Source organism: Chinchilla lanigera, unplaced genomic scaffold (genome assembly GCF_000276665.1).
Source record: "Chinchilla lanigera isolate Chin_1 unplaced genomic scaffold, ChiLan1.0 scaffold00014, whole genome shotgun sequence".
NCBI classification, from domain to species: domain Eukaryota; kingdom Metazoa; phylum Chordata; class Mammalia; order Rodentia; family Chinchillidae; genus Chinchilla; species Chinchilla lanigera.
Window position 1 is genome coordinate 2,526,228 of NW_004955415.1, and position 27,349 is coordinate 2,553,576.

Genomic DNA, 27,349 nt, shown 5'->3' on the forward strand with positions numbered 1-27,349 from the left:
ATAATAGTATGTCAGAATTTAGACCACCAACAGTGTTCAACAAGCAAGTAGTTTTCTAAAAGAACTGCAGAAGATTTGGTTTTTATTTCAAAATTCAATGGTTACCTAATGAACTTAACTAAACTAATTTTTGTTACAATAGAGCTAAGCTTTATTGAATAGAAATAAAGCAGTTTTGCCTTCGTGGGAATTCAGAATTTGATTCTGTATAAAACATTCTTGATAAAAGAAGTCTTGAGAAGTAAAAAATGTCTAAGATATAAAATTCTCAGGCCAGAAATGTGTTAATTCATAGGTAAGTGTATGCAAAAGAGTTCATGATCAACTGCAGGCTTTTCACGAGTAAAATTTTGCTGAGGCACAGTATTATTGGGAATTCTTTCAAATAATTCCCGGGATGGATTTTTGAGAAATGCATGTGCAAATAAAAACCACATTAGGGCAAACTACATGCTACACATAATAACATATAGTTGTATGAAATATTTTGAAGCACAGAAAAGTGTCTCACTTCAGTAAACATAAGGAAATAAAATGTATCACACTCAGACTGTTTAGACTAGGAACTTACACAGTTCAGGAATCTAAATTTTAAGATAAGTAGGTATAAGGTAATAATATTCTAGGGTCATGACAAATTCAGTATTAGAGTTGTATGCTGGGCAACTTTTATTTGCTGTGACCAAATTCCTGAGAAAAGCAACTGAAAGAAGGAAAGATTTATTGTAGCTCACCATCTCGGAGGTTTCTGTCCGTGGTCATCTGGCTCCATTTCTATGGGCCAAAGTTGAAGCAGAATATCATGGCAGAAAGGTGTGGCAAAACAAAGTTGTTCACCACACAACAGCTGAAAAACAAAAACAGAAGGAAAGAACCAGAGAGAAACAGGTCAGGGACTATACACATCCTCCAAAGGCAGCACCCACTGACCTAGCTCCTTAACTGGGCTCTGCCCTATAATAGCCAGTTCAACTACAACCTCCTTTGTGAATTACTGCAGTGATAACGTTAGCACTGTCCTGATCTGGTGATCACTTCTCTAGGTCCCACCTCTGAACATTACTGCACTGGGGAGCAGGCCCCCAGTACCTGAGCCTTTGGGAACATTTCATATTTAAATCATAACAAGTTGTTACAAGTTGTAACAGTCCTATGTAAAACATTAAATATACTCTTCTTAATGTATTTAGTAGATTTGCTGTGATTTTTAGTTTATTTGAAATACAACCACCAGCATCAGCCTCCAAAGATAGCCTTGTTATTTACCAACCTGCTGGTCAACTGCTAAGTGACTTCATTTATCTCTATATTTGTAGGAAAAATGAAGTCACTTAGCAGTCCTATACCAATGATAAAATTTAATTTACAAGTTAGACAATAATAGGTTAACAGTGATAACTATTAATACTTTATAATAATTAGAGCACTATACCATCATAAAAGTGATTTAAAAGTGGAAAAGTTTATTTCTGAAATTTCCATTTAATATTTCTGAACTGTTGTTGTCCAAGCAGAACTGAAGACATGGAAAGTAAAAGTGTGGGCGAGGGGGCCCCACTATGCATCCCTCCTCCCTCCCCACCTTTCCATGACAGTGTCTTTCACACTGGCCTACTTCTGTCTTTTCCACCTGTTCTTCTTCATCCTCTTCTCTAGGTTTCTGTATAGGTCACTGAACTTAGTATTCTAACCGTCTTTAAATATCTCTTATTAATTTCATATTTCTAGGCCAGTTGTCACCAAAATATTTGTGTGCCTCCCACAAACCTCAACCATCTTGCAGAAATAGAATATTTTTAGGAATGGGTCAGCAGGTTTTTTCCTATGTAGGTGCCTGGACAGGCCATGACAACAGCTCTGAGTATAGCTTCTAACAATTTTCCCTTTGCATTTTATCAGGAATCTCTTTATTACTACTTCTCAGAGTGCATTTTAATTTTCTTTCATTTTTACATACAACAAGTCTATCCCAAAGATCCAAAACTCATTCATACTTAGGTAAAAATAACTGATAATGATTTACCGAAGTCTTTATTGTGCTAAGGGTCAAGGCTATATGTGTTAACGATGGCACATAAGCATAAAGTAGAGAGGCTTTCAGAAAAGAAGGCACTGAATTCAAGGCACAAATACGGACAATCATACTCCCAGCCTGGTTGATGTCAAAGTAAACATGTTAGCTTAAATTATTCTGTTATATCTAAATAATCCTGCATAACCAGTTGTGTTTTACTTACAGAAATTTAAAAGTTTTAATTTTATTATATAGATTTTTCTACCATTAAGTATCAATCTTCTTATCACTATAAACAAAGCATACTATTTCAGTTATGTTTAATATTAAAAGTACCTGAAGCTTATTTTTATTAAAATAAAATAATATAAAATTATAATAATAATAATATGAAATTAATATAAAAATACTTTTGCTGTTCTAGCCAAGTAAGTTTCTCAAAAAGTACTGGCTTAAACTCAGAACTGGGATATCTTTCCATCATTAGTTATTTTGTCCATTTTCAGCATGTCATTTGTACAGGACTGTGGTGCAAAGTGGAAGGTGAGAAAGAATGCAAAACCAAACTAGATCCACCAATGGATGGAACTGATTGCGATCCTGGTAAGGTAAGTCATGTAGGTTACCTGCATGAATAAGAATACTACATAAAACTTGATAAACTTGCATTTTCTCCTGCTGGTTACATAAGGATCCATCTTAATGAAATGCAATAATTTCAGTGTATATAAATACGTCAGTACCCTATCTACGTTTAATTTTAACTTTCCTACTTTTTTCAAATTTGTGGTAGTTTTGCTCATATTAAAGTGGTATAGCTTTTATTGTTGTTATCAATAATGATGAGGATCAGATAATATACTACATACTCTCACAAAACAGTGGATTCATGTTTTTACTATTTTAATTAGATAGAAATAAAATAAATACATATAACACCATAAATAGTAAACGTTGGTAGAGCACTTTTGAATCTTTCCAGGTCTAAAATATTTTCTCAGGCATGCAACAGAGTATCTATACACTTTTTCCTTGGCATTGTGAGCATCATAACTGAAATATTAAAATTGACCTTTAAGAGATGAATAAATATTTTAACTAGGTAGTCTGCATTAATGTGCCTCATAAGGCTATAGGAATTTATTAATGTACTTTTCAAGATCAAAATAAGTGCTATTATATAAATAATTTTCTCTTGGAGAATATAAAATAGGTGGGTCCCATATGCACTTATAATTATGGTTAATCTAACAAAAAGATAACATATCAAAACTTTATACACTTCTAATTTGAATACTAAAACAGCAACATGGAATGGTTCTCCTCTCACTGATTGTAAGACTAGAAATCTTAGCTTGAATAATATGAGTGTTTATCACATTTGAAAATGAACAGCTGCATAAAAACTCTGCAGTATATTTGGGATTGTTTACATAAAAAAAGAGTAAATCATGTAGAGTACTAATTTTAAAACAACAACTTGAAAAATACATTGAACTCTACTTCAAGAAAATTGTCTTGAGTAACTATTAAATATGTACATTGGGGCCAGGGATATAGCTCAGCAGCACAAGTGCCTGCCTGGCAAGCACAAGGTCGCGAGTTCGATTCCTGGTACCACAAAAAACACATATTCACACCTTCACACACGTACAAAGACACCTATGTTAGAGTGTAACTTGCAATGATAAGAACTAAGGAACCTCAAAAAATATTCATAAAGACAAGAATTATTACAACATATTTATTTTTCAAAAACCTTTTAAGAAAATGTTGATATATTGTAGTTCTCTATATATATACATAAATATATATGTATATATGTATAAATATGTATAAATTGAGAACTACAAGACACGGCTGTTAGTACCAGCATGTCAGAGAAACTGATGCTTTGTGATGACACTATTTAAGATTTAAGGAAAATACAGTTTGCGTACTGATTGGGATGCATACACTGATATAGTATATATTTTTAAATGCATAGGAAATTGTTTGATGTTAAAGCTCCAAACCCTCACTAGTAGGTAACCATTTAGCAGTGCGTTAGAAACGATGAATAGGAATGAGGCACATGCAAATGTGGCTAAATATAAGTTTTCTCCGGATATTTCTGGGTTGTGTGACATAAGCACGTAGTAATTTATTATGTCTATGATTTCTTTAATTTAAAAAAGAAAAGGTGGACAAATCGCTGAAGTTAAAATTCTCTTTTAAATACTAGAAATGTTTATCACTAGATACTGTCTATAAAAAATGGCTCCTTGGAGGAAACTTCTGTGAAGTATCAGGCAGTTGTTGTTCATAAAATCTTCCAACTATTTTCCAGTGAGCTTAAATGGAGTCAGAGTTTCAATTTGTTCTATCTTTGACTGAAATTATACACAGAAGTACAGCAATGTGTACATATCAGGCAAGTCTCATGACATTATGCTGAGTAATTTATGGCCTAAGTATAAAATTGCACAGGCAATAATTTTCATCATCTGTGAAACACAAATGTAGCGATATGCAGAGTTATCCAAATAGTCAACGATTGAGTCTTTAACCATCACACAAGCCATTCATCTCACTTATTTCTTTCATAATTCTTTAATAATATAAGACCTCTGCACTTTTATAATCTAGAATCCTAAATATTTTTTCACTACGATTTTTTTCTCATTCTTTTGAGAATAATTTGCATTCTTGAGATCTCTGAAGTAGATTTGTTCTTTTAGCAGTCAAAACTATAATTACTCATCAAAAGTATAGTGTTTTCTTTCCCTACAATTATGTTAATGATAATACTTTAGAGGTCCTGTAGCACTTCCTGTCTGGATATAACTAATGTACTTCTCAGTTTCACAAGACATGTGGGCTTTCTTACATATCCATGCACCCCAGTTGTTGTAGGAGCCGTCGCCTAAAGAGCCTCCAACACTCTGCTCTTGCGTGTAGTAGTGCTAAAACACTGAATATTTCTATCTTCACACTACCTACTGCTAGCTTGATGTGTTGCATTCCAGGAAACAAAGCTAGAGATTTTTAAATTTAGTAACATTCTCATGATAGTAAGCTGTGTATATATGTCTAGTTCATCTAACACAGAATTCTGTAATTCCAAATGATTTTGAAGATAGAGCTTGTTACACTATTTATAGATAGCATTTTCAAAATTAAAATCAACCTGTTTTTTTCTGCTTTTTTCTTTACATGATCATCTTTGTATAATTTCTTTCATTTTACATTTAACCATACAAATGTGAATGTATTTATATTTATGCTTGATGAGATTAAAGAGTTAATAAATGATTTAATAAAGCAATAAATGTATATACAGATATTATTACTTTTTACCTACAGTATTTATTCAGAATAGATACAAAAAGAAAGTTAAATAACAATTTGCTAAAATTGTAGACTCTTTTTGAAGGATTTTGTATAATATAGTTTGATTCAGTTATTTATGTTCTTACATTGAGATTCTTGAAATTACTATCATCATGAACTACTGGAAAAAATGAAAAACTGCAATGTCCTAATAGTCAAAATGTATGTATGTAAGAGCTTTTTACCTTCTTTCCTTTTCTTTTTTCTACACCGTGTGTATAAGATTTGCTTTAAAAAATACATATCAGGTTACTTTAACATCTCCGTAACCTTCTAATCCATGCTCTCATGGACTTCCTACACATGCCAGCAGAAAGAAATTGGTAGAATACAATTATAATCAGATATGTATAGGTCATGCACTACCTCAGAAATAGTCAATATCATATGTTCATTTAACCATTTTACAAATCAGACTGAGTTTGTAGATAAGACAAATTCTGAACTTTTTAAACCATGTGTAATACTTTTTAGAGGCTAACATAATGAAAATATATGATAGAAAACATGTTGCTAACAAATTTATGGAAAGCATCACTAAGTTTATTTTACATCCAAATCCAGTGGGATATATTGTATAATAATTTAAACAAAAACATATGATACTCATTAGTATTGAAGCACACCACCACCAGAAGACACAAAATCAGGCCCCCATAGGTTAACTCTAAGTTGAGAAAGTTTAAATACTATGCAATTATTCTTTAAAGTTCACTGTTTTTTGCAGGCACAGTGTCTTATATATCTGCTTCTAGTTTTCTTCATCTGCCAAATGTTATCCACTTTACATTACATATGCATCTAGATGCTATTCCTTCTCAGAGTATTTTTCACTTGCTATGAACTCGACCCCAGCCTTTCAATGCCATCTTGGTGCTAAATGGGCAAGGAGCTATGATATGCACTCTTCGAAAAATAAATTTCTGTCAAGTTGGCCAAAACACTATGATCAATTGTAGTTTGACACCGTTCACATTTGGTGTTTTTCCAGAGATGAATGGTATAACATTGTTAAGGCCTTACAACCAGTAAGTAATGTAAAACTTTCACATGTCTACTTTTCTTATTTTTAAATTGCAACTTTTATGAAATTCCAGTTTGTGTAATGGAGTTTTTAGCATCCTGGTACACTATGAGTTGTTGAGTTTTAATTTTTTCAAGCTTAAATTTAAAACTTTTGTATCCAAAGAACTTTGAGTTCAAATTTTTAGATAATTAGAGAAAATCTACAGGGATTAATTATTTTACTGCATAAAAAAATAACTGAGCTCAAACGAAATGGTATGATATCACTTTCTAAGTTGTCTCTTTAAAAACAAAAGTGGAAATATATTCTCAAAATAAATTTTAAGGGACGATATTTATTGCTCAATAATGAGAATTTTGTTAGGTTTTTGTTATAGTTAACCTCTGTTAAATCCTTACCATTGCGGTTAATGTTTCATTCAAACTTTGGGAAAAAGTCCATTAGGTAAATAATAGAAACAGTCTTTCTTACTACTTTAATTTTAAGCTCATGAAAAACAAATGCAAATTAAAAAGATAATGATTACATCATCTTGTCTTTTTGCATAGTATCTTTCTAAGTTATTTTTCCCAGTTAATAGATGCTGCACGAGTTTCAGACTAACTAGGAAGAAATGACAGAATTTCAGTCTAATTGTTCAAGCCTTTCAAACATCTTGACTTTCAAAGGGAGCTTGTAGTACTGTTAATGCATGAACTTGGTGGGAATTCTTTCAGAAAATAACAAAGTCTAAAGGATGGTGCTAAAATTCAATCGCAATGTCAAGGTTACAAGGAAAGGTAATACCCTGAATTACTAACATTAAAAATAAAAGCTGCTGCATTTGCTGAAATGACTGCTTCGGCCCAGTTCTAGAAGAATATTTACTCTTTGTTTTCATTCTCATAGATGACTCCTTTTTTGTCCTTTTAACTTATTTGTTTCTCAGAATTTGTCAGTTTTTCTCTTTGTGCAGCCTGAAATTTCCTCTCCATCATTCTCACGCTATCTCCAGGACAAATACTGAACTTTCAGTGTTACAAAATAAGTATCTGTGGGCTGCTGTCATACAAGGCTTACTTAATCTGGTTACAATAACAAAACTCGAGTGCAAATTTACTGTTGGCCTTTTCTGAGCCTGTTTTGGGCTGTATGTCGATGTAATTTACTTGAATTAATTCCACTGACTATATAGACCAGCGAATGATTTTCAGTTGTGCCCTGATTTGTTCACCTAAGACATAACTTTTGGAATAGTGGTGTAAGGCTGGAGAGTGTACCAGCAGGACCTCAGCACCTGAACTTCTGGCTGGAGAATGGAGTGAGTGGAGTTCCTGTAGCCGGACCTGCAGTGCTGGGACCAGCAGCCGAGAGCGCAGATGTCCAGGGTAAACTGAGAGTGCCTGCGTTGGGGGAGGGTATTGTCTTCTCCAGTTTAGAAATACAAATATTGCTTCAGCGAGCTATGTCATAAAGCAAAAGAAGCCCCTCAAACAATGTTCCACTTTGGAAAACAGCAAAATTAAACCTGTTTTATATAAACACTCCCTTTTAAGAAGAAAATAGAATTCAGATCTTCTTATAATGAAAGCTACAAAAGATTATTTCTGGGTAAATAAAACGTTGTATTTAAGTAAGCAGGGAGATATGTACTTGAAAAGTTATGTGACCATTAAAGAAATTGTGAGAAAAGTAGGAAATGACAGCACTCCAGAAAGATAAAGAATAAGAACAAAACTGATGGTGGTAAAAGCTAAGACTAATCAAAACCAAAAACATGCTGAACACATACAGACAGGGATTATTACGGCATCAGTCTGTGCAGTGCCGTTACTCCTACAGAGAGCCCAGGAAAGTGAGAACACCAGTTCAGCCTGGATGCTTTGAAGCTGCCAGCACAGAGCTCAATGGCACAGTTCAGTCATAAGCAGTTTTAAAGAATTTATGTGAAATCATATTTAATAATTCTAAGAACCATACTTCTTATGGGAATTGCAAGCTTTCTATTTTACCTTCAAAGTCTTCCTTATGCTCTTATGTGGTATTTTCCATGGCAAGCTGGCTTTGATTCCTCATGTATTTTGGAAGATAACTTGATTAAATGTCGAAAAATATTTTTTAAAATGTATATTTCCATTACTGTCATTTAATGTATTCAATTTTTCAGAATTTTATTTTAACATAAAGGATTGTATGCTATTAATATAATAGGGTTTTTTTTAGTTCACAAATTGGTAATAATTTTTTTTTAAAAGTAAAATTGATTATTTGTACTATCTTTTCTAGGCTAGGTTCTGAAGCAAGGGATTGTAATGGTCCCAGAAAACAATATAGAATTTGTGAGAATCCACCTTGTCCTGCAGGTTTGCCTGGATTCAGAGACTGGCAATGTCAGGCCTATAGTGTTAGAACTTCGTACCCCAACCATGTACTTCAGTGGCAAGCTGTCTTGGATGAAGGTATGGCCAACCAGACTAACACAGTCTAATTAAGTATACTTCGATGTTTGCAAAATATTTTATAACAGTAGTTTATAACAGTTGATACACAGATTATTTTCTAGATATTTGTAAACTTTTGTTTTTCTACTTTTACCATCCTCTAACAACCACAAGCACTTAACATATACGTTAAAAACATAGTAAATACATACCTATTAGAAAAACTAAAATAATTGTAACAACAAATGCTGATAGGAACGAAGATAAACTGGACCTTTCTGACATTATAGTGAGAATATAAAACAATGTAGCCACTTTGGAAAACAGTCTGGTAGTTTCTTATGTAATGAAACATACATTTAATGTACAATGTAGAAATTACATTCCTGAAGGTCAGAATACTACTATATTATAAAGAATTAACTACTGATTTATGCGACAGCATGATGGATCTCAGCTTGTGCTGAGTGAAGAATGCCTATATCAGAAGAACATGCATTGTACAATTCCATGAGGATAATATTTTGAGTTGAAAAACATTGTAGAGATGGGAAACAAATTAGTTGTTGCCAGGGGTTAGGATAGTGCTGGGTACTGGAGACCTTTTTCATGGCCCAATTATCAGAGGTGTCTGCAGTGAATCCCCACTCTCCTGCCTGGGTTATGGCGCTTGGTGGGAAAGAAAGAAAAGAGCAACAGACAAGAAATGCAAAAGACGGGGCTCTGGAATAATCCATGTCCTCTGGGGACAAAAGACCCTGCATCTCCAGCTAACCACCATGTTATTGGCCAGGGCAGGGGAGGATGTGTAGTGTTTTTCCTGGAACAGTGTAGAAGCAGTGATAGAGTGCAAGTTTAACCTCAACAAGCCAAGATCCATCCCCACACCTGGGGTTAATCTCATTGACCAAGAAGAAGCAGGATTTCCCCATTCCAAAACTAGTCCCCCAGGCAGGAAGGATAAGGAAAGCCTGGGACAGATCCATGTCAATTTATAATTCATGGTTCCCACAGCCTGAGGCAGGGATGCACATTACTATAAAGGTGATCGTTCAGCATCTTGATTGAAGCAGTGATTAAACAGAAATCTATACCTGTGATAAAATGACGTAGAACTACTGTATATGAACCGAGGCCAGTTTCCTGGATTTCCTGCATTAAGGTAGTCATAGAAGTGTAAGCATGAGGAAACAATATGAAGAGTGTAGCACTTCTCTTTACTATTTTTGCAAATTCCCTGTAAATCATTAATTATTTCAAAATAACAATTTAAGGAAATTATATGCCGCCTTATTAGCTAAGAATGGTAATACTTTTCAAAGGTAAATGGACTGGAGGTGTAAGTGACAACTGCCAAAGTTCATGATGGATTTTCTAACTGTATTAGCTGTTGTGCAACTCATGTCTAATTCATAGCCCCTTCTTGGATTATGATTCCCGTCATTCAGTGACACACATGTCCATAACCCCAACTCCATTGGTTCTCAATTTTAACGCCCAGCTCTGATAAAACCCTTCCCTCTGTGTAAGCGCTTGAGCGCTAATGGAAACAGACAAGCAAGATGGAAGATTGTTCTATACTACACAATGGGTTTTTTTTAAAAAGCCATCAGATGATCACCGCCTTGTATTTGTGATATCAAACACTCATGCTTAAATATATCCACAAAGATTTTTATCTATATTTTACCATGTACCAAAATTGTAATTCTGCTCCCCAATTCAGTCCCTCAACTGTACCCCAGATGTCATCCCATCTTCCTTTTTCATATATGCTGCTGATCACCTCTACTTTTTGTTATCTTGAATCCCTCCTGTGCTTGATCATTCACAGTGACTTCTTAAACATACTCAGGATTCTTCCACTAAAGTATACAAACCTTCCCTCAAGCTCTTAGCATCTTGAGCTGTGGACTCACACATTTCTCCCCCACAACCTCTATTCTCAAAGACTTATAAGGTTCCACCGCCCTCTCCTTACCTTCAATCAGGATTACTCTAACACAGTCCTCCCTGTTGTCATCAAGTAATCACCTTGAAACTGAATCTAATGAATGCGTTTCTCTCCTCTTTTACTTGACTCACAGATCCATTCATTGAGTGATCCTGGCTCACTTCTGGAAACACTTGTGAGCTTTGATTTCCAGGACACAAAAGCAAATTGCCCTCCTTATGATATCTCTGGCTTGTTCTCCTGCCTCTTCCAGATGTTACTCTGTTTTCACTCTGCATTTCTTCAGAGGTGATCTCATCTATTCCTGTGACTTCAAATATGCGACTATCTCATGAATTTATGTGCTCAGCCAGATTTTTCCTTTTAGCTCCAACTTTGAATGCACAAATGCCCAAATGAAATTCTGCTTGGATATCTTCAAGTTCAAAACCATATCACTCCTGTCAATGTACGTCCTATCCTTTCTTAGTGTCTCCTGTCTCAGTGAAGGTAACACTGATCTAGTTTTCATTACATGATCTCGTTTTCATCTGCACAATGTAGATCATCTGGGTATAAGGGCATTTTATGGCCTGCTGCTTTAACTTTTGTAAGACCTCCATCATTCCGTTTTTAGTCATTGATACAGACTGGCCAAATTCCATTGTACCTCTCAGATGCATGTTCACTTTTATTCCAAGTCCTTGTACTAGTGGGTTTCTAAGAATAATACACTTTCCTTTTCAAGCTTTGGTTTCTCTCCCTATTTATTTACCTCAAGACTTTTATTTTTGGACTCAGTTCGTATCAATTCCTCTAGTTAAAAAATTGCCCAAATTCTCTAAACAGGGTATGTGCCTCTTCCCAGTAGGCTATATGTAATCTATAATAACATATTTCATTGTATTAACATTCCTTCCAATATGTGCTCCTAGTGTAGTCTCTATGATATACTGAATTTCTCAGGAATATTGGTTCCATAAATTTAAACATATTGTCAATATCTTTTTATTGTAAAAATATAATCAATATGACTATTCACATGGTGGAAATCATCACTTGAGTATTTGAGTGTTAATTCTATATCTACTTGTAACTGGCTGTGGGATGTAGTAATACTAAAGTTACTCAAGTCCTGTTTACATGTGTGAGGTAAGACATTGAAATATCTTTCCTCCAAACTAGAAGAAAATCAGTGGGCATCAGTTTAAAATACTAAAACTATTGGAAATTGCAAAGAAACCCTTAAGTCCTGATCCATAAGAGCTGTATAACAACAGGTTACTTTTTTAAATTAAATTTTATTTTGAACTTATTCATAAAAACACACAATTATTTATACATATTTATAGGGTACCATGTGATGTTTATATACATTTATACATTGTGTAATTTCAAATCAAGTTCAACATATCAGTATTCTAACATCATTTCTCTATCATGGAAACTTTCAAAATCCTTCCTTCCAGTTTCTTGAAATATGTAATGCATTGTTGCGGTATGTAGTCACCTTATTATGCAATAACACACCAGACCTTCTTGCTCCCATGTAACTGTAACTTAATGCACGCTCATAAATCTTGTTCTATTTTTCCCTCTTTCCCACTCTCCTCAGCCTCTGCTAACCACCATTTGGCTTTTAATTCTTATGAGATCAACACTGTTTACACTGCACTGGTGGACGAGATTATATCTGGCTGTATCTAGTTTATTTCACTAACATAATGATCTCATTTCAACAGCATTACTACAAATAACAGGGTTTCATTCATTATAGCTGAATAATATTCCATTGTGTATATATGCACATTTTCTTTATCCACTCATCTGTTTATAAACATGTGGGTTGTTCCCATTTCTTTACTGTTGTGAATAGTGTTGCAGTGAACTTGGGAGTACAGATGTCTCTATGACATACTGGTTTCATTTCCTTTGGATATGTACCCAGATATGGGATTGTTGAGCCACATGGTAATTCTATTTTTAATTTTTTTGATGAATCTTTCTATTTTCTGTAATAAGTACTCTAATTTACATTCCTGTCGACTATATACAAAGGTTCCCTTTTGTCTACATACTTGCCAGCCCTTGCTCCCTAGTTATTTTATATTAGCCATTCTTATGAGAGTGAGGACATATCTCACTGATGCTTTAATTTATATTTAGCATTTTAATAACTTTGGTACACAAATTAATTACACATTTGTCCATGGGATGAAAACAAGACATAATAATACTCGCTTTTGTGTGGTACAACACTGTGAACCAAAACGAAGTGTACAATTCTTTTAGGGCTCAAGTCTTAATAATATATGATGCTTTAAAATATGAGTGGGTTTATTTGTTATTCCTTTATATAGATGAATCTCTGACTAGTAGAATTAAATGTAGGGTATCAATGACTTTGTGAATATGTGGAGAAAAGAGATGTGTAGCTTTAAACATTCGAGTATTTTGCATACTGTGTGTGCTGAAATTTGGCCAAAATCCATGTCTAATGCATATCTTGGAAAGGGCGAGTCTCCTAAATCAAGACATTTCCTGCCTTCCAAGTGCTGGCATGTTACACGGATCACCACAATGTCAGTCTCAAAGGTACACTTCAAGAAGGAAGATCAGTATCAAATGTTTATGTCATCTGTAAACCTAAATTAAGCAAAGAGTATTGACAATGTGTTATAAAAGGAAAAATACAAAAATTTTGATCTAACTTCTTGTTTGGAATGTGAGTGGAATTTTCTAGGAGACTAACTCTTTTAAACATTACTCATATATCTGTTTTTTTCTTCAACGAAAACTCCAGAAAAGGAATCATATACACCAGTTTTAAAGTGTTGTAATTATAGCAGCTGATTTTAAGTCCAAAGATATGACACAATAAGCAGTCATTGACTAAACCTAACCCATTTTGAGGTGTGAGAACACACTGAAATGTTTTATTGTGGTTTATAATAGAATCTTAAAGGAAAATTTCAAAGCCATGCACATTAAAAGACCTTGTTCCAACTTCTCAAAATTGTTCAGAGCAATATTCAGAAGCCACATGTGAAAACTACTTGAAATGTTCAATTCTGAAGGCTCATTTAGTTGTCTGTCTTCTCTTTGCAAAGTGATACACTGTTCCATGCCTCTGGCTGTTATTTGGTATTTATAGAATCCCATCAGCACACGTGGAACTTTACTGAAGACATAAGCGAAGATCAGTGTCAGACATTGTAAACTCTTTTCCATTCTATTTATACAAGCTTAATAAACAGTACAGGGTCTGACTGTTGGAAAGCCAATAGAGTAGTAATGTAGCTTGGAAATTCCTCTGGTGTTAACCAAATACTGTGATTTCTTTTTGGGAGGCGTATTTTGTCCCTCTTTGTGCCCAAGTGGCAAATGTTATAATGCCAAACCTTCTACCTTATTGCTCAGTGAGGCATTTATGAAGACTACCAGCCATGCAAGAATCTTTACCCTAAAACAGTGGTTCTCAACACAGATGTCATATACACTGACATGATTTCTGAGTAAGCAGTAAGGGGGTTTCCTTCCTATCTGAACTCATCAGCAGGTGAACATCATGATAAATATTATCATGGGAATGTTCTGTATTTTGAAGCATCCTAGTAATGAAAGATCTCAGAATTACACACCTTAGATGTTCTTTTTCCCTTTAGTAGTTCCCTTTAGTCGTTCTTTTTCCTTTTAGTGGTTTCTTTCAATTAGAAAGTGTCATGTGCATAGTTTATTGGAATTTCAAAGTAAAACATCAAGAAAGACTTCATACATAAAGTAAATATTAATCAGGGCTTAAAAATAGAGTTCTGATAGGTATTTTAGATAAGCAGGAAATTATTCTAAAATTATGAGCAAAAACTGAGTTGTGCAAAACATTTTTCAGGTAGTATGTTTGGTTTGCATCTGGTAGAGGTCTTGTGCCAGAAAATAGTAAAAAACACCTTATGGAAATAATTTGAAGCCGGATTTCTTAAGGAGATTACTATTCATCAGTGACTCATTCATTTTCCTGCAACTCGTCTAATACCCATTGTTGCCTTTCAGTATGAACCATTTCTAAAGTTACATTACTCAATTAGCACTGAATTATATATCTATTTAATAACCAATATGAAAACAAAGCTTAAGGTAAAATATTTAGAAAAAAATTTTTCTCTTTTAAACCACTCTGTGTAGAAAAACCATGTGCCTTGTTTTGCTCTCCTGTTGGAAAAGAGCAGCCCATTCTTCTATCAGAAAAAGTAATGGATGGAACTTCTTGTGGACATCAGGGATTAGACGTATGTGCAAATGGCAGATGCCAGGTAAGACATTCCATGGGGCAAACTCTCTATATTGAGGGAAGATCGTGGGACTGTCCCAAAGCCTCAAAGTGTGAGGGAATGCTTTGGACTAAGATTCAGATGTGGGTACACTCTTGACTGTAATCGTGAGCAAGTTTTACCTACTCTGAAACTCCACTTCTTCATCCACATAATGCAAGGTTTTTACTTGGCAATCCATAAAGTCCACTATTAGCTCAAAGAATCTGAGATTTTGACCCTTAAATGTGCATATTACTTGTATAAAATTGGGCCATTTTATGTCAAAATATTCCCAACCAATAATTCAAGCACTCCATTTTTCCACTTCCTATCTCTAAGGCTGAGTCAGGAGGCAGAAACCTAAGTGCCAGCCTTATTAGCACATTTCGTTAATTATCAATGTACTTGAATCAATTTTTAAATGTATGTTTAACTTTCTTACAACATTTAAATATTTTCTTTTCATTCTCAAAATAATTTCTATTTTCATGCATTTGAGTGTTCTTTATCTATCTGCAGAATTTCTGTTAAGGTGAGTATGAAGAGTGTGGTGGAAATACAAGCGGTTAGAGCTCAGAGTTTCCTAGTCATAGCTCTGACACTCTCAGGTTGGCTTCCCCTGAAAGATGAGTAAGTTTCATCTGAGTGTTTTCATGATGGGCGTGTGTGATCAGTGAAAAGAGTCAGGAGTGGGCACAAGGAGGAGCACTGACTCTGTGCGGAGCTCTTACACTGGTATGTTTCTTCAGTGTTCCGCCAATGGGGTGAGAGGGCCATCATTTTAGTCCCCACATCAACTCGTGTTTGGATCCTAGGAGCCCCAACAAGGGGACATGACCTTGGGAAGAGCAGTTTCCTCTCTGTTAGGTGACTTTTCATAAACTTTGCAGAAATGGACAAAACATAAATCCTTTCAAACTGAAAGAAGTAACTGTGTGAAGCAGCAATGAACCCATAACAATGACTAGTAAACTGTGAATTTGGGGCAAAGTACATGCAATATATATGTATGCATTAATTAACCTTTAAAGTGAACTTAGGGGCTGGGGATTTAGCTCAGAGGCAAAGCGCCTGCCTGGCAAGCGCAAGGTTGTGAGTTCGGTTCCTGGTACCGGAGAAAAACCAAAAAAAAAATAAAAATAAAAAAAAATAAAGTGAACTTACTAGACAAATGCTCATTAGCTTTGTGCTGTACATTCTTTCCAAGAATTGAAAGAAATTTTTTGCCTCAGAAAAATGCATAAATATATAGACACCACAATTTGAAAAAAAAAATTATAAGGAATGGGTGAATTAATCTATGATCCAATAAATGTATATGGACTTCTGAGAAAGATGTTGGGAGATCATGCAATTTAAATGCTTTTGCAGCTTAACAAGTCTGTATTTTGCTATCATGCTGTAAAATCTAAGGCTCTGTATCATGTAATGCTATTAGCATAAGAGTTTTATGTTTGCTAATAATTTCCTTCATTATTTAACAGAATACAGTAGTAATTTGAAATGTAATTTTTCTTCTACCTATAAAAAAACATACATAACAGACATATATATTTTGTTTTCGGAACTATATGTTGAGCAAACAAAGCTTCTAGTTTTATTTCATCATTATATGTAAATCTGTCTGATTAGTATCTGTCTTAAATAAATTTACTTTTCCAAAATTATTCCCTAACTGTATATGCCAAATATAATAGACTGAATGGATTTGCTTTTTACTTAAAGGTATAGTCTGAGCCAGAGCTTCTACAATCCACGGCTATCAATTAAATTTATAACAACAAAAATTCTGTGCAAGTGCTATGTGAATCCGGTGATTGAACTTAAATTAGACTTCTCTGGAATGCATTCTGACTTTTTAATTAAAATTCTTCATTCAGTCTTTTGTATAATTAAAAACATGCCTTTTGTTCTGACAGCAGTCTGTAAACTGGGAATTTAGGAATACTTTGTTTTGTCACAAAATGTACAATACCAAAGTTGAATATAGAATTCTAAACTTAGTGAATGAAGGGCATTCAAACAGCTTTCTGTGACGTTTCTGTGACTCAAAGAATACAGAAAACTCAAGCCTGTGTCACCATGTTAGCTGACACCTCCAGCATACCACTGATAGTGAGATCTACCACCACTGGGGTGGCAATGCCTTTTCAAACTTGTTCATTTTCTGTCCTTGGACTTATATGAGCAACTTTGATAAAGGCGGACACTTAATATTACCCGTTATGCAATGTATAACTTTCATTTTAAAGATATGTGCTTCTTGCATATACTATAGATATGTATTCCTTTTTATTTATGTTTATAGAGTTTGTAATATCTTAGCTACATGGATAGAAAAATACTGAGAAACTGCTAAGAAGTAATCAATCGTTTAAGTACTATTAATTGTTTTCAATTAGGGGTAGACAAGATAGACAGTTATAACTCTTGGAATCACTTTGAGATCTACCCTAAGATTTTTCCTCATCTTCAAAGTAAGGGCACATTGATTCTTAACTAGGACTACTGGGATTTTTTCACGATTCCTTCTTAGTTTCCTCTTCAGTATGTTTTGAGTATGTCCAGTGGTGCTGCCTCTGTATAAGAAAGCTATGTTTCTCCCTGAGTAAGCTTTGACTGGCTGATCAGAGCTCCCATTAATACACAGCTTGGCATCCTCTGGCACTGACGGGCACTCTGACACAAGGAATACTATAATATGCAGCTTTTATATGATTTTTGTTGTCTCACAATACTCATTGTGTAGCTGCACCTTTTAATTTAATTGCTTCCCCAACCCCAATACCACGACCACCAATCACATGCAAGGACTTTGTTTCAGTTTGTATTTTAGTTAATATTTTATTCTTTTCTAAAATAATTAGAACTTGCCTTAAATGAACTATCATCAATTTATCTTCCAAATCAGTTTTAATTAGGAGGAATTGTGTGAGCCTACCGTCTATTTTGGACAGTACTCACATGCAGAATTCTAAGTTTTGGGTATGTACAACATGAAAAAGATGGTTATGCTTTCTGAGCATCAATGGATAATAAAGATTATTCACTAGAAAAGAATCAATTGATTCTATCTCAGAAATTTCCTATTGACAGGATTCACCTAAGAATATATAAAAATTAATTCCCAGATACTTATATTTTCTTATATTAGATGTGTGAGAAAGTATTACATTTATGTGCTGTGAGTCAAAATAGATGGGGATAAAAGTTTATCTATGAACTACAGTGAAATTAAATATTTCTTTTCAGTTTTCCATAAGTCTACTATTTAATATTTATCATTTGTTTTATAACTGCTTTAGAAGTGAAGTCATTGACAAAGTATTTCTGTTCTATGTTGAGTAGAATTAATTAGATAAATCATGTTATGTGTAGTAGAAATGTGATTTTTGAGGATTTATATAAACTTCATTTTGTTAATATGTTTTTCCAAATTACTTTAGGATGTTATTTACTATTCAGTATAAGAAAAATACTCTCACTATCCTACAATTTTGTCATTTTACAGATTAGATTATTTGGCATGAGCTTGCTTTATTAGTCTGCACCAGAGAATATTCCATTTCACTAGTTTTCCTTTAGTTTTTAGAAACTAGGTTCATCCTAAATTTGTTGCTTAAAAAATGAAAAGAAGCAATTTAACTTGTGATGTCCTCTCATTTTTTTCTTCCAGAAAGTCGGTTGTGATGGTTTACTAGGATCTCTTGCAAGGGAAGATCATTGTGGGGTGTGCAATGGCAACGGAAAATCTTGCAAAATCATCAAAGGGGATTTCAATCACACCAGAGGAGCAGGTAATTGCTCTTTATTTTTCATAATCAATAGCCACTTTTGTCTTTAGGGACAGAAATTACATTGAACTTGACTTGACTAAATCACTGTTATGATTCCACAGAAGATATCTGTAATGGGTATTGAATGATTTTTTTCTGATGACATACAATATATGTGATCCAAGCCAGAAACTCGAACAAGCTCTTTTCCCAGTAATGAAAACATGAAGTCATCTGTTGTTCATTTAATAAGTAAGAGCAGCAAGGGAATAATCTAATTTGCATTGGCTATTGTTATCAGGTTTCTAAAGACTTTATTCTCCAATGCAAAGCATACCTAACAGAAAATAATTATTTGTAACAGCCTGGAGCAACAACTGAGAATATCAGTCTTTGGGTTGTTGGCTTTTCGTTTTCCTTTTTAAAAATTTTTTAAGCTTTTTGCTGAATTGCAAGGGAATAAACATACTGGGAAATATAGAGAGGGAAGGTTTGGATGATGTGGGGGAAATTTCCAAATATATGACTAGCAGAGATTTCATTCTTTCTTTTTTTGTTCTCTGATGTATAAATACTATCAGGAGCATGAAAATGAAATAAGTATGAATGATCTATGCATGTGAATATAAAGAGATTCATAACAAGTGATAGGGTCTACCCTGAAATACGGTGGCTCAGAAATCTACTTATATGACAAAAATGCTTTGTGCTCTGATTTCCAGACTGCAGATGAGAAGAAATGTTACCTGTGTTTCCATTAGTTTCTTACCTGAATGTGTATCTATTGATCCGTCATTTATCATTCACCGTTATCATCAGTATGCTCATGCCACACACATTTTTCCCACTTTAATTTATTTCATGTCTTAAAAAAATCAAAATGGAAACAAAGTTTTGTAAATAAAGAGGGGCTGAAGGGAGTGGAATGGGAATAAAAAGAAACAAGTTATATCATGTACAGGTACAAATTCCCTATGATGAGGGTCATCATTGTGTGTACCTAAAATCTACCAATAAATTTACTTAATCAAAAAAGATTAAATACATAGAACATAAAAAGTCCAAGACTAATAAAAGTGTAAATCCTATTACAAACAGCAAGACCTTTATGCTTGAAGAAAAATGAAAACTGAGTTCATTTTAGATAAGAGATCTTTAGAAAAGAAATTCCAATACAGCCTGAAGATTGAAGGGAACATTTTGGTTAGGCATAAGGAAAATAAAAGGTAAGCAAGCCTCCAAAACTTGGCAACTAAAAATAGCTAAAGCCCAGGGTAAACTGGAGATAAAAATCTCAATCTCTGAGGCTATGAGGAAGGTGATAAGTCCCACATGTCAAAATCTGCGCGCACACATTTAAAAAGATGTACTTCGCCCACATTCTCACTCAGCTAAGAAATGTAATTTTAACAAACTGCTCCTTCTGATTGTGATGTGAGAAGCTTTTACAGTGCAGACCCCAAATAAAATCTGAAAGACTGAAAAAATATAAAAGTACAAGAATTTTTGAGGGAAATTTTTTCATAGTTAATATGCATAGCAGTACCTCACTAATATATATTGAGATACCTTAAATACTGATTTCTTTATTTAACTTTAATAACACTTCATTATTCTACGGTGCATAAAGAACAAGAAATTCAGTGATGTTTCTTATTCCAACTGCAGTTATGTGCATCCTTTCTCACCTCAGTTACTTATCTCAACCCCCTTTGATTTTATGCCTTACTAATATCCTGTTGTGTTTATTCACTATAAGTAAATTATATCAGCAGCATTTGTTATTTAGCAAACATCTGAGGTATCTAAGATATTAAGAATATCTGAACTGATAATATGGCTCTCTTCCTCACAACTCTGAAAGTTTCATGTTGGTCCTAGGGAAGAAAGCAGAATCCATAACTTAGACCGTAAGGTGCTACATGGTGTTGGCCCTGTGTATCTTTCCAATATCATTTCACAAGTTCCCTTTCCAAGAAGTTTCAGCCACTAGATTTATTGTAGTACTACGGCCATGCCACCCTGATGTGTCTGATCTCATCTGATTTCTTATAGTTGCTCAAATTGTCCCTGCTCCCTCACCATCTTATACTGGCAACGTTCTGCCTCTTTCCTCTTAGCTTTGAGGAGTGAATTCTTGGACAGAATGCAATACAAATGCTAGTTCTGTAGCGAATTGATCTCTGAATAAGCTCTGTCTCCTATAACTTCTGACCCCTTCAGAGATGCTTATGTGCTTATACCCATAACATGTAGCTCTGATCACACTTGTAATTTTATGTTTGATTGTATCATAGTGACTACTAGATTCTTTGCTAAATTTTAACACAATGAGAGAAAAATATGCCTATTTTTCTCAACGCCATATTCTCAAGGCCAACATAATGAGATCTGTTAAAATCTTTTAAGTTAATTAATAGCAAAACATTATTCAGAACTTTAAATTTTAAAAAACTGTGTTCTTAATTCTAATATGGGCTTCATGTATCTGTAACTTAAGGAATGTTGTTTTCATTTCTCTTGAGACTATTTTATCCCTATAGTTTATGAATTTCTTAGAATTTTTGAAAGATATGCAGGCTTTTTTGGCCATGAACACTGTATATATTATATGAGTAACACACGTGCAGACACATGTGGGTGTTTTCAGTCCCTGTGCTCTATTTAAAGATTGCTAAATCATTTTTGTTAGAGCTAGAGAATAAACTGAAGAGCTGTTTCTTTTTCCCTAGTACATTTACTGTGTCTTTCAGTGTAACTTTCCTAACCGAGCCATAATTTTTTAAAGAAAAGCAAGTCATGTATTTGGCCACATAATTATTAGTATGCATTCAGAAGACACTGTGCGTAAAATGTGTTATTCTTAGTATAAGAAAAGGAAGATGCTCTCCTGCAATAGAAGGATGTAGCCATAGAGACTTTATTTATGTGGCTGGTTGCCACAGTCTTGTCTGTTCTATTTTATGAAATGGTGGCTGTTGGTCATAGTGACAGGTAGTGGAATTAGACAGAGATCTTACTTCAAACTTTAGGTACTGTGTTGAAACACATATTTTTTTTTTCCTTACCTTTAAATGAGAAATACAATGTATGTTGAGTAGCCCTTACACCACTGCTTAATACCAAAAGTGCTCCAGATTTCCAAGTTTTTCAGTTTTGGAATATTTACATAGATTTTACCAGTTGAGTATCCCCAATTCAAAAATCTAAAACCTGAAACGTTCCCAAATCTGAAATTCTATTAGCATGACATTCATAAAGTTTTGTTGTATTTTTTTGGAGCATTACAAATTAGGAATACTCAACTTTTTTACCTTGAATGTTAACATTATGGTTAAATGTAACAATATATGTAGAATAACTATAACAGGGACCAAGGTATTGCAGTTGGTGAAAATACACATTATTACTTCCCAGTTAGTAGATGCAAATGATAATTACTATTTGCATTTTAAGATAGCTGATAAAGAGTGAAATCTTTGGTTATAATGTAGTATATTTCTCTATGCAAAACAAACTGTCTGACTTAAGAACCAATTTATGATATTCACATCATTGGCTATATATTGCAACTATTTTTTGGCAGTACTGGGTATTGAACCCAGATCCTTCACGGTGAACTATATCTTTTTCAGCTTTTATTTTGAGACAAGATGGCACTGAGTCTTTAGTCTGCTCAAGCTGAGCTAAAAGTTGAGATCCTTCTGCCTCAGCTTCCCAGAGACCTAGGATTATAGATGTTACGAATTCTAAGCTATGCAATACCAACTTTTGCATTCATTGCTTCAAAAAGCTTACTTTCTCAATTGGGCCAAATAGTTTACAGAAATAGTTTACGGCTGTCTTCCTGTCTTTAGTATTTTTTCTCACTCTCTTTTTAAAAATTAGTCTGACTCAGCAGTCCTATAATCTCTTCCAGCTGAATAATAAAGAATTGCTCTCTGTGTAACTTCACACCTAAATATAATTATTTTTGCAACTTTAGTATACTTCTGAGTTTACTACTAAATTCAAACAGGAACTCACACATACTACTTCTCTTCTGTCTGCTCTTCTTTTCTTAACATCCTGCAATTTAATATCTTCTTCAAACACATTACTGGATGTGCTTGCCCACAGGTCAACCTGACTTTGATATCCTGTGGACTCTCCATGGCTTTCTCTTTGGTGTCTCTACAGCTTTTGACACAGCTTACACCTGCCGATTTTAAGATAGCTCATCCATGTGATCTCCTTACGCAAAGAGGCCAGATTTCCTCCTTCTCACAACTTCCTTTTCAGTCTTATATTCTTATTTATTTGAGTTCTCTATGTTTAAAAAGACGTGACAGTCATGGAGGTCAAGACCTTGACTTCTCTTTTTCGTTCAATTTTCTCCCTGGTAATTTAAATCCACCACTTACATACTGCTTCTGCAATGACATAATACAAAGGTATATCAATAACCTGACCACTCTTCAGAGTTCCGGATATTCCAGAGCTCTGGCTCAACGTGTTTTACTGGCATGTTATACCACGTTGTTAGCAGAGTGTAAAAACAAGATAATTATCTCTTAAGTTCCATGTTTCTGTAAGTGATGGCTCCATCCTCAAGTCAATAATACTGAACCATTGTGTTCAATATTTATTTCTCCCCTTCCTCTCATTTACCCAGTTCAGAGTTTTGGTTTCTCCACAATGTCTTCTGGATGTTCTACCTTAGCCTCTCATCCTGGATCTTAATATTACCCTCCTGCCATTGACATTCAGAACTGTAACCCTGTTAATCTTTCATATTGCTTTTACACCTCAAAATAAGAATCTAATTACCATAATCCTTACCAAATTCAGTAGCTCTAAATGGATCCATTTATTTAAACACCACTAGAACTACCCTTTTGCACATCCACACACTACAGAATTATTCAAGGGCTACTAACACCATTTATCTATATTCTTCTTTACTCATAATGAATTTATCTGAATTTATTTTTCTGTATCCGTATGCTATCACACTTTGTACATTCTACAAAGACCATTCATCTATTTACATCTTTGTGAAATGTTTTCTAATTTGCATGGATGGTTTTCACCTCTGAATCATAAAATCTACCTTAGTAATTAAGATGAATAGAAGGGGCTGGGGATTTAGCTCAGCGGCAAAAGCGCCTGCCTGGCAAGTGCAAGGTCGTGAGTTCGGTTCCTGGTACCGGAGAAAAACCAAAAAAAAAAACAAAAAACAAACAAAAAAAAAAGATGAATAGAGAGTCTTTGAGTAGAATGTGATCAGAAAAGCGGGGAGGTGGCTTTAACAACCCTAGTTTATATTCTTTAGTGGGAATTTAACTATATTGTCTTATGCTATCTTTTAACTTAATTTTCCAGTTTTACTTAACTATATTTACATTAGATATTTATTACTTGTCTTTCCAAATTAATTATAAACTTATTGAGGCAGAGACCATCTTACCTTACTTCTAATACAGATACCCACCAACAGTGTTTCTGTTTTCATTGTTGCCTATGGTGTTCATGTAGTGTGTACCTCAGTGATTAATTAAATGCCTTATGATTAATTAAATGTGTAACTTGATGATGATTAATTATATAAGGAACATTCTTCATTCTTGAATGGAAATTATGATTCTAAATTCCTATGCTTCTATTTCCAGCCACTGCCACCAGGTGGGGTATATTCAGTCTTTCGATGTAGGACAAATAGTCAAACATTTTCAGGAATTTGAGTAATTAAAAATGAGAACCCACTCTAGAATTAGCTCTTGTGATTTGTTAAAACCTTAAATCAGGCTTTTTTTAGATATGTAGATATACAGAGAAACAATAAGAAGCATATTGAGTTATTTAATATAAGTGTAAAACATAAGCATTCAGCTAAAAGTAGACACCTGCTTTGTGTCTCCTTCTGCACTAAATGAAACCTTGATCTTTACTTTTCCTGCACATGCTCTCATCTTCTTCTACCTTATCTTATGATCTTATTTTACTTCAAGCCTTATGTCCCTAACCTGTACTGGAAAACCTTTCCTGAGAAACACCTGCTGTTTTCTTGCATTTAGTTGTCTAATGCTTGGAAAAGAGACACCAGATGACTAGGTGCAACCTTACACTTATTTGTCTCTGGCTCCAGTTTCAAAATCTTTGGCTAATCTCCTCCTGGGAATGCTCAGATTCTCCTCTCCTATATTAATCTGCTCCAGAGACTGGTCCAGGCCAGCTGTATTCTCCCCAGCTGTGTTTCCTCCTCTGCACACTCTGGCTTAGAGGAGTTCCCATAGCAAAATCTGAGGTTATTTGCTGTAGCCCACAATCTACTGTGTTTCTAAGTAGGCTCACCCATTAGACTTTTCCTCTTTTCACAATTCTTAAGGTGAACAGAACTTTTCTATATAAAATACACTTTCCCATCTGCCTTCAGTAGAGCTCAGCATGTTTCTAAGAATCTTCTTTGCTTGGAATCAGGACAGCTTTTATTTATACATAACAACTTTTCTTTCCATAGGGATAGAAATATAGCAATAACCAAATCCAAAGTGGGGGGCAAGTCAATTAAGAAAAGAGATTTTGTAAGAACTGTGGATTTATTTCTTATTTCATTGACTCTTACAGGCTACATAGAAGTGCTGGTGATACCCACTGGAGCGAGAAGAATCAAAGTTGTGGAGGAAAAGCCTGCACATAGCTATTTAGGTAACCACGTTACAGATGCAGAGACGGGCCAAGTACAAGCCCATCTCCTTGCCCTGACAGTTCCGTGATGACAAGAAAATCAGTCTGTTTCTAGTTTCACGTTTGAACTTCGCAGGAAGCACTTCTTGTCATAACGAGGAGGAATTTCTTTCCTTCTCTCTCAGGGATTTCCTAGGAGCAAAAGCAATCTGGTTGCCTATGTTTTGGGGGAATATAAATTGCTTCCACATGTTAGCCTACGATTAATGAAAGAAAACTTCTCATTTTGGTATGTTTTATTCTAAATATATATTCCACTGGTACATTTACTTCCTATCTATACACATATGTGCACAAATATGTATATATGTTCATTGAATGTGTAAATGCATAAATGTTTATTTTTAATGATGATTATTTTAGAATTAGGAAATCTTGTGTTTAGAAATATTCTCCATAGTTAAGGGATCTGATCTTGTAATGTCAAAGGATTCTTTGTCTTGCTTCACTTCAAGAAAATTCACCTATGAAGAAAGTAGTTTTAAAATTTTGAGTATTGCTGGTAGAAAGGATGTATTGGCTATTTGATACTTTAAGTAAGCTAATAATTTTAAAATATATTGAGAAAATACTAAGTATTAAAAGTATACTAGCTTATGTATCATTTCAATCTAAGTCATGAACTTTGTAGTCACAACAGCCATATATACATAGACCAGATATTATCATGTTAAGCCAGGGAATAACTATTCTTTAAGAATTTAAATCTTTTATTCACATCATCTTGTTTTCTCTTTTGAGACAGGGTTTCACTTGTAGCCCAGGCTGGACTCAAACTCACAGCAGTCCTCCTGCCTCAGCCTTCTGAGTGCTGATTACAGGCATGGGCCAAATATCTTTTTTTTCTTAACAAGCACTGAAAGTATTGCTTCTTTAGAAAAATCATGCCCTTCGTATTCTTCCTCAAATGAGCAATAAATATCCCAGTGGAGAAACACTTTATACATGGAAAACAATCTCTTACATAATTCTTTTTACTTTGTAATGTCAAAAATAATTCACACTTGGTTAAAATATTTTTATGACTATTTGCTTTCTAGTTGAGGAAAAGAGATAGCAAAACAAATTCTTTTATCTGATATACTCATTGGTTTCCTATTACCAATATATAAATTTGACAAAATTTACCATAATGGTTTGTAAATGCATTTTAAGTACAATTAGATCATCTGAGATGTCCAAATTCAAATTAAAATAATAACACTCAGTGTTTGACGACACTGGCTACTAGATAATGTCAATAGATTTATTTAATAACAGATAATTGACTAATATATATAGGGATTTTTTTCCATGCTAGAAATACACATTTTTCAAGTGGAATTTCCCCAATTCTATAAAATTTTAGATCATGTTTTAAGTTTTGGGAACCTGACCCCTATGCCTAAGTAAATCAGCAAGTTGCACAAATGTTATAGCTCCATGGTACCTCCCTCCAGTTCCTTATTTCTCAGTCTCTTCAATCAATAAAGTTTTGTTTTCCATCTCACTGTACAGTTATTGCCCTTTTCAAGGTCAGAAAATGCTTTCCCTTGTGACAAAGGCAGTATTCGCATGCCACTTGGCCTGTAAAAGCACATCGACTGCTTCTTACTTCATTAAATAATTCTTTCAGCTGCAATGATAGCATGTAGCTCCTTCCATCATTGGATGGTCTCCTTTCTTGGGCCCTCAATCTCTCCAAAATCTACAGATGTTCCCAGGTAGTAAGGTGCAGACCTGAAGCCTCCTCTTTTCTCTGCTATTCTCTGTCCCCGGGGAAACTTATATC

At 34.3% G+C, this 27,349-nt stretch overlaps 1 protein-coding gene across 3 annotated transcripts in view; it reads left to right on the top strand.

Annotated features, from left to right (window-relative positions):
• The window catches only part of Adamts19 (ADAM metallopeptidase with thrombospondin type 1 motif, 19), a 232,925-nt gene that overhangs the window by 141,698 nt on the left and 63,878 nt on the right, over nucleotides 1-27,349 (top strand). For all 3 annotated transcript variants that reach the window (XM_005380553.2, XM_005380554.2, XM_005380555.2), the window contains 6 exons: nucleotides 2,521-2,622; nucleotides 7,650-7,780; nucleotides 8,679-8,851; nucleotides 14,949-15,076; nucleotides 18,753-18,873; nucleotides 25,459-25,539. In XM_005380553.2, coding sequence (XP_005380610.1) covers nucleotides 2,521-2,622; nucleotides 7,650-7,780; nucleotides 8,679-8,851; nucleotides 14,949-15,076; nucleotides 18,753-18,873; nucleotides 25,459-25,539 — 736 coding nt within the window. The remainder of the gene's footprint in view (nucleotides 1-2,520; nucleotides 2,623-7,649; nucleotides 7,781-8,678; nucleotides 8,852-14,948; nucleotides 15,077-18,752; nucleotides 18,874-25,458; nucleotides 25,540-27,349) is intronic.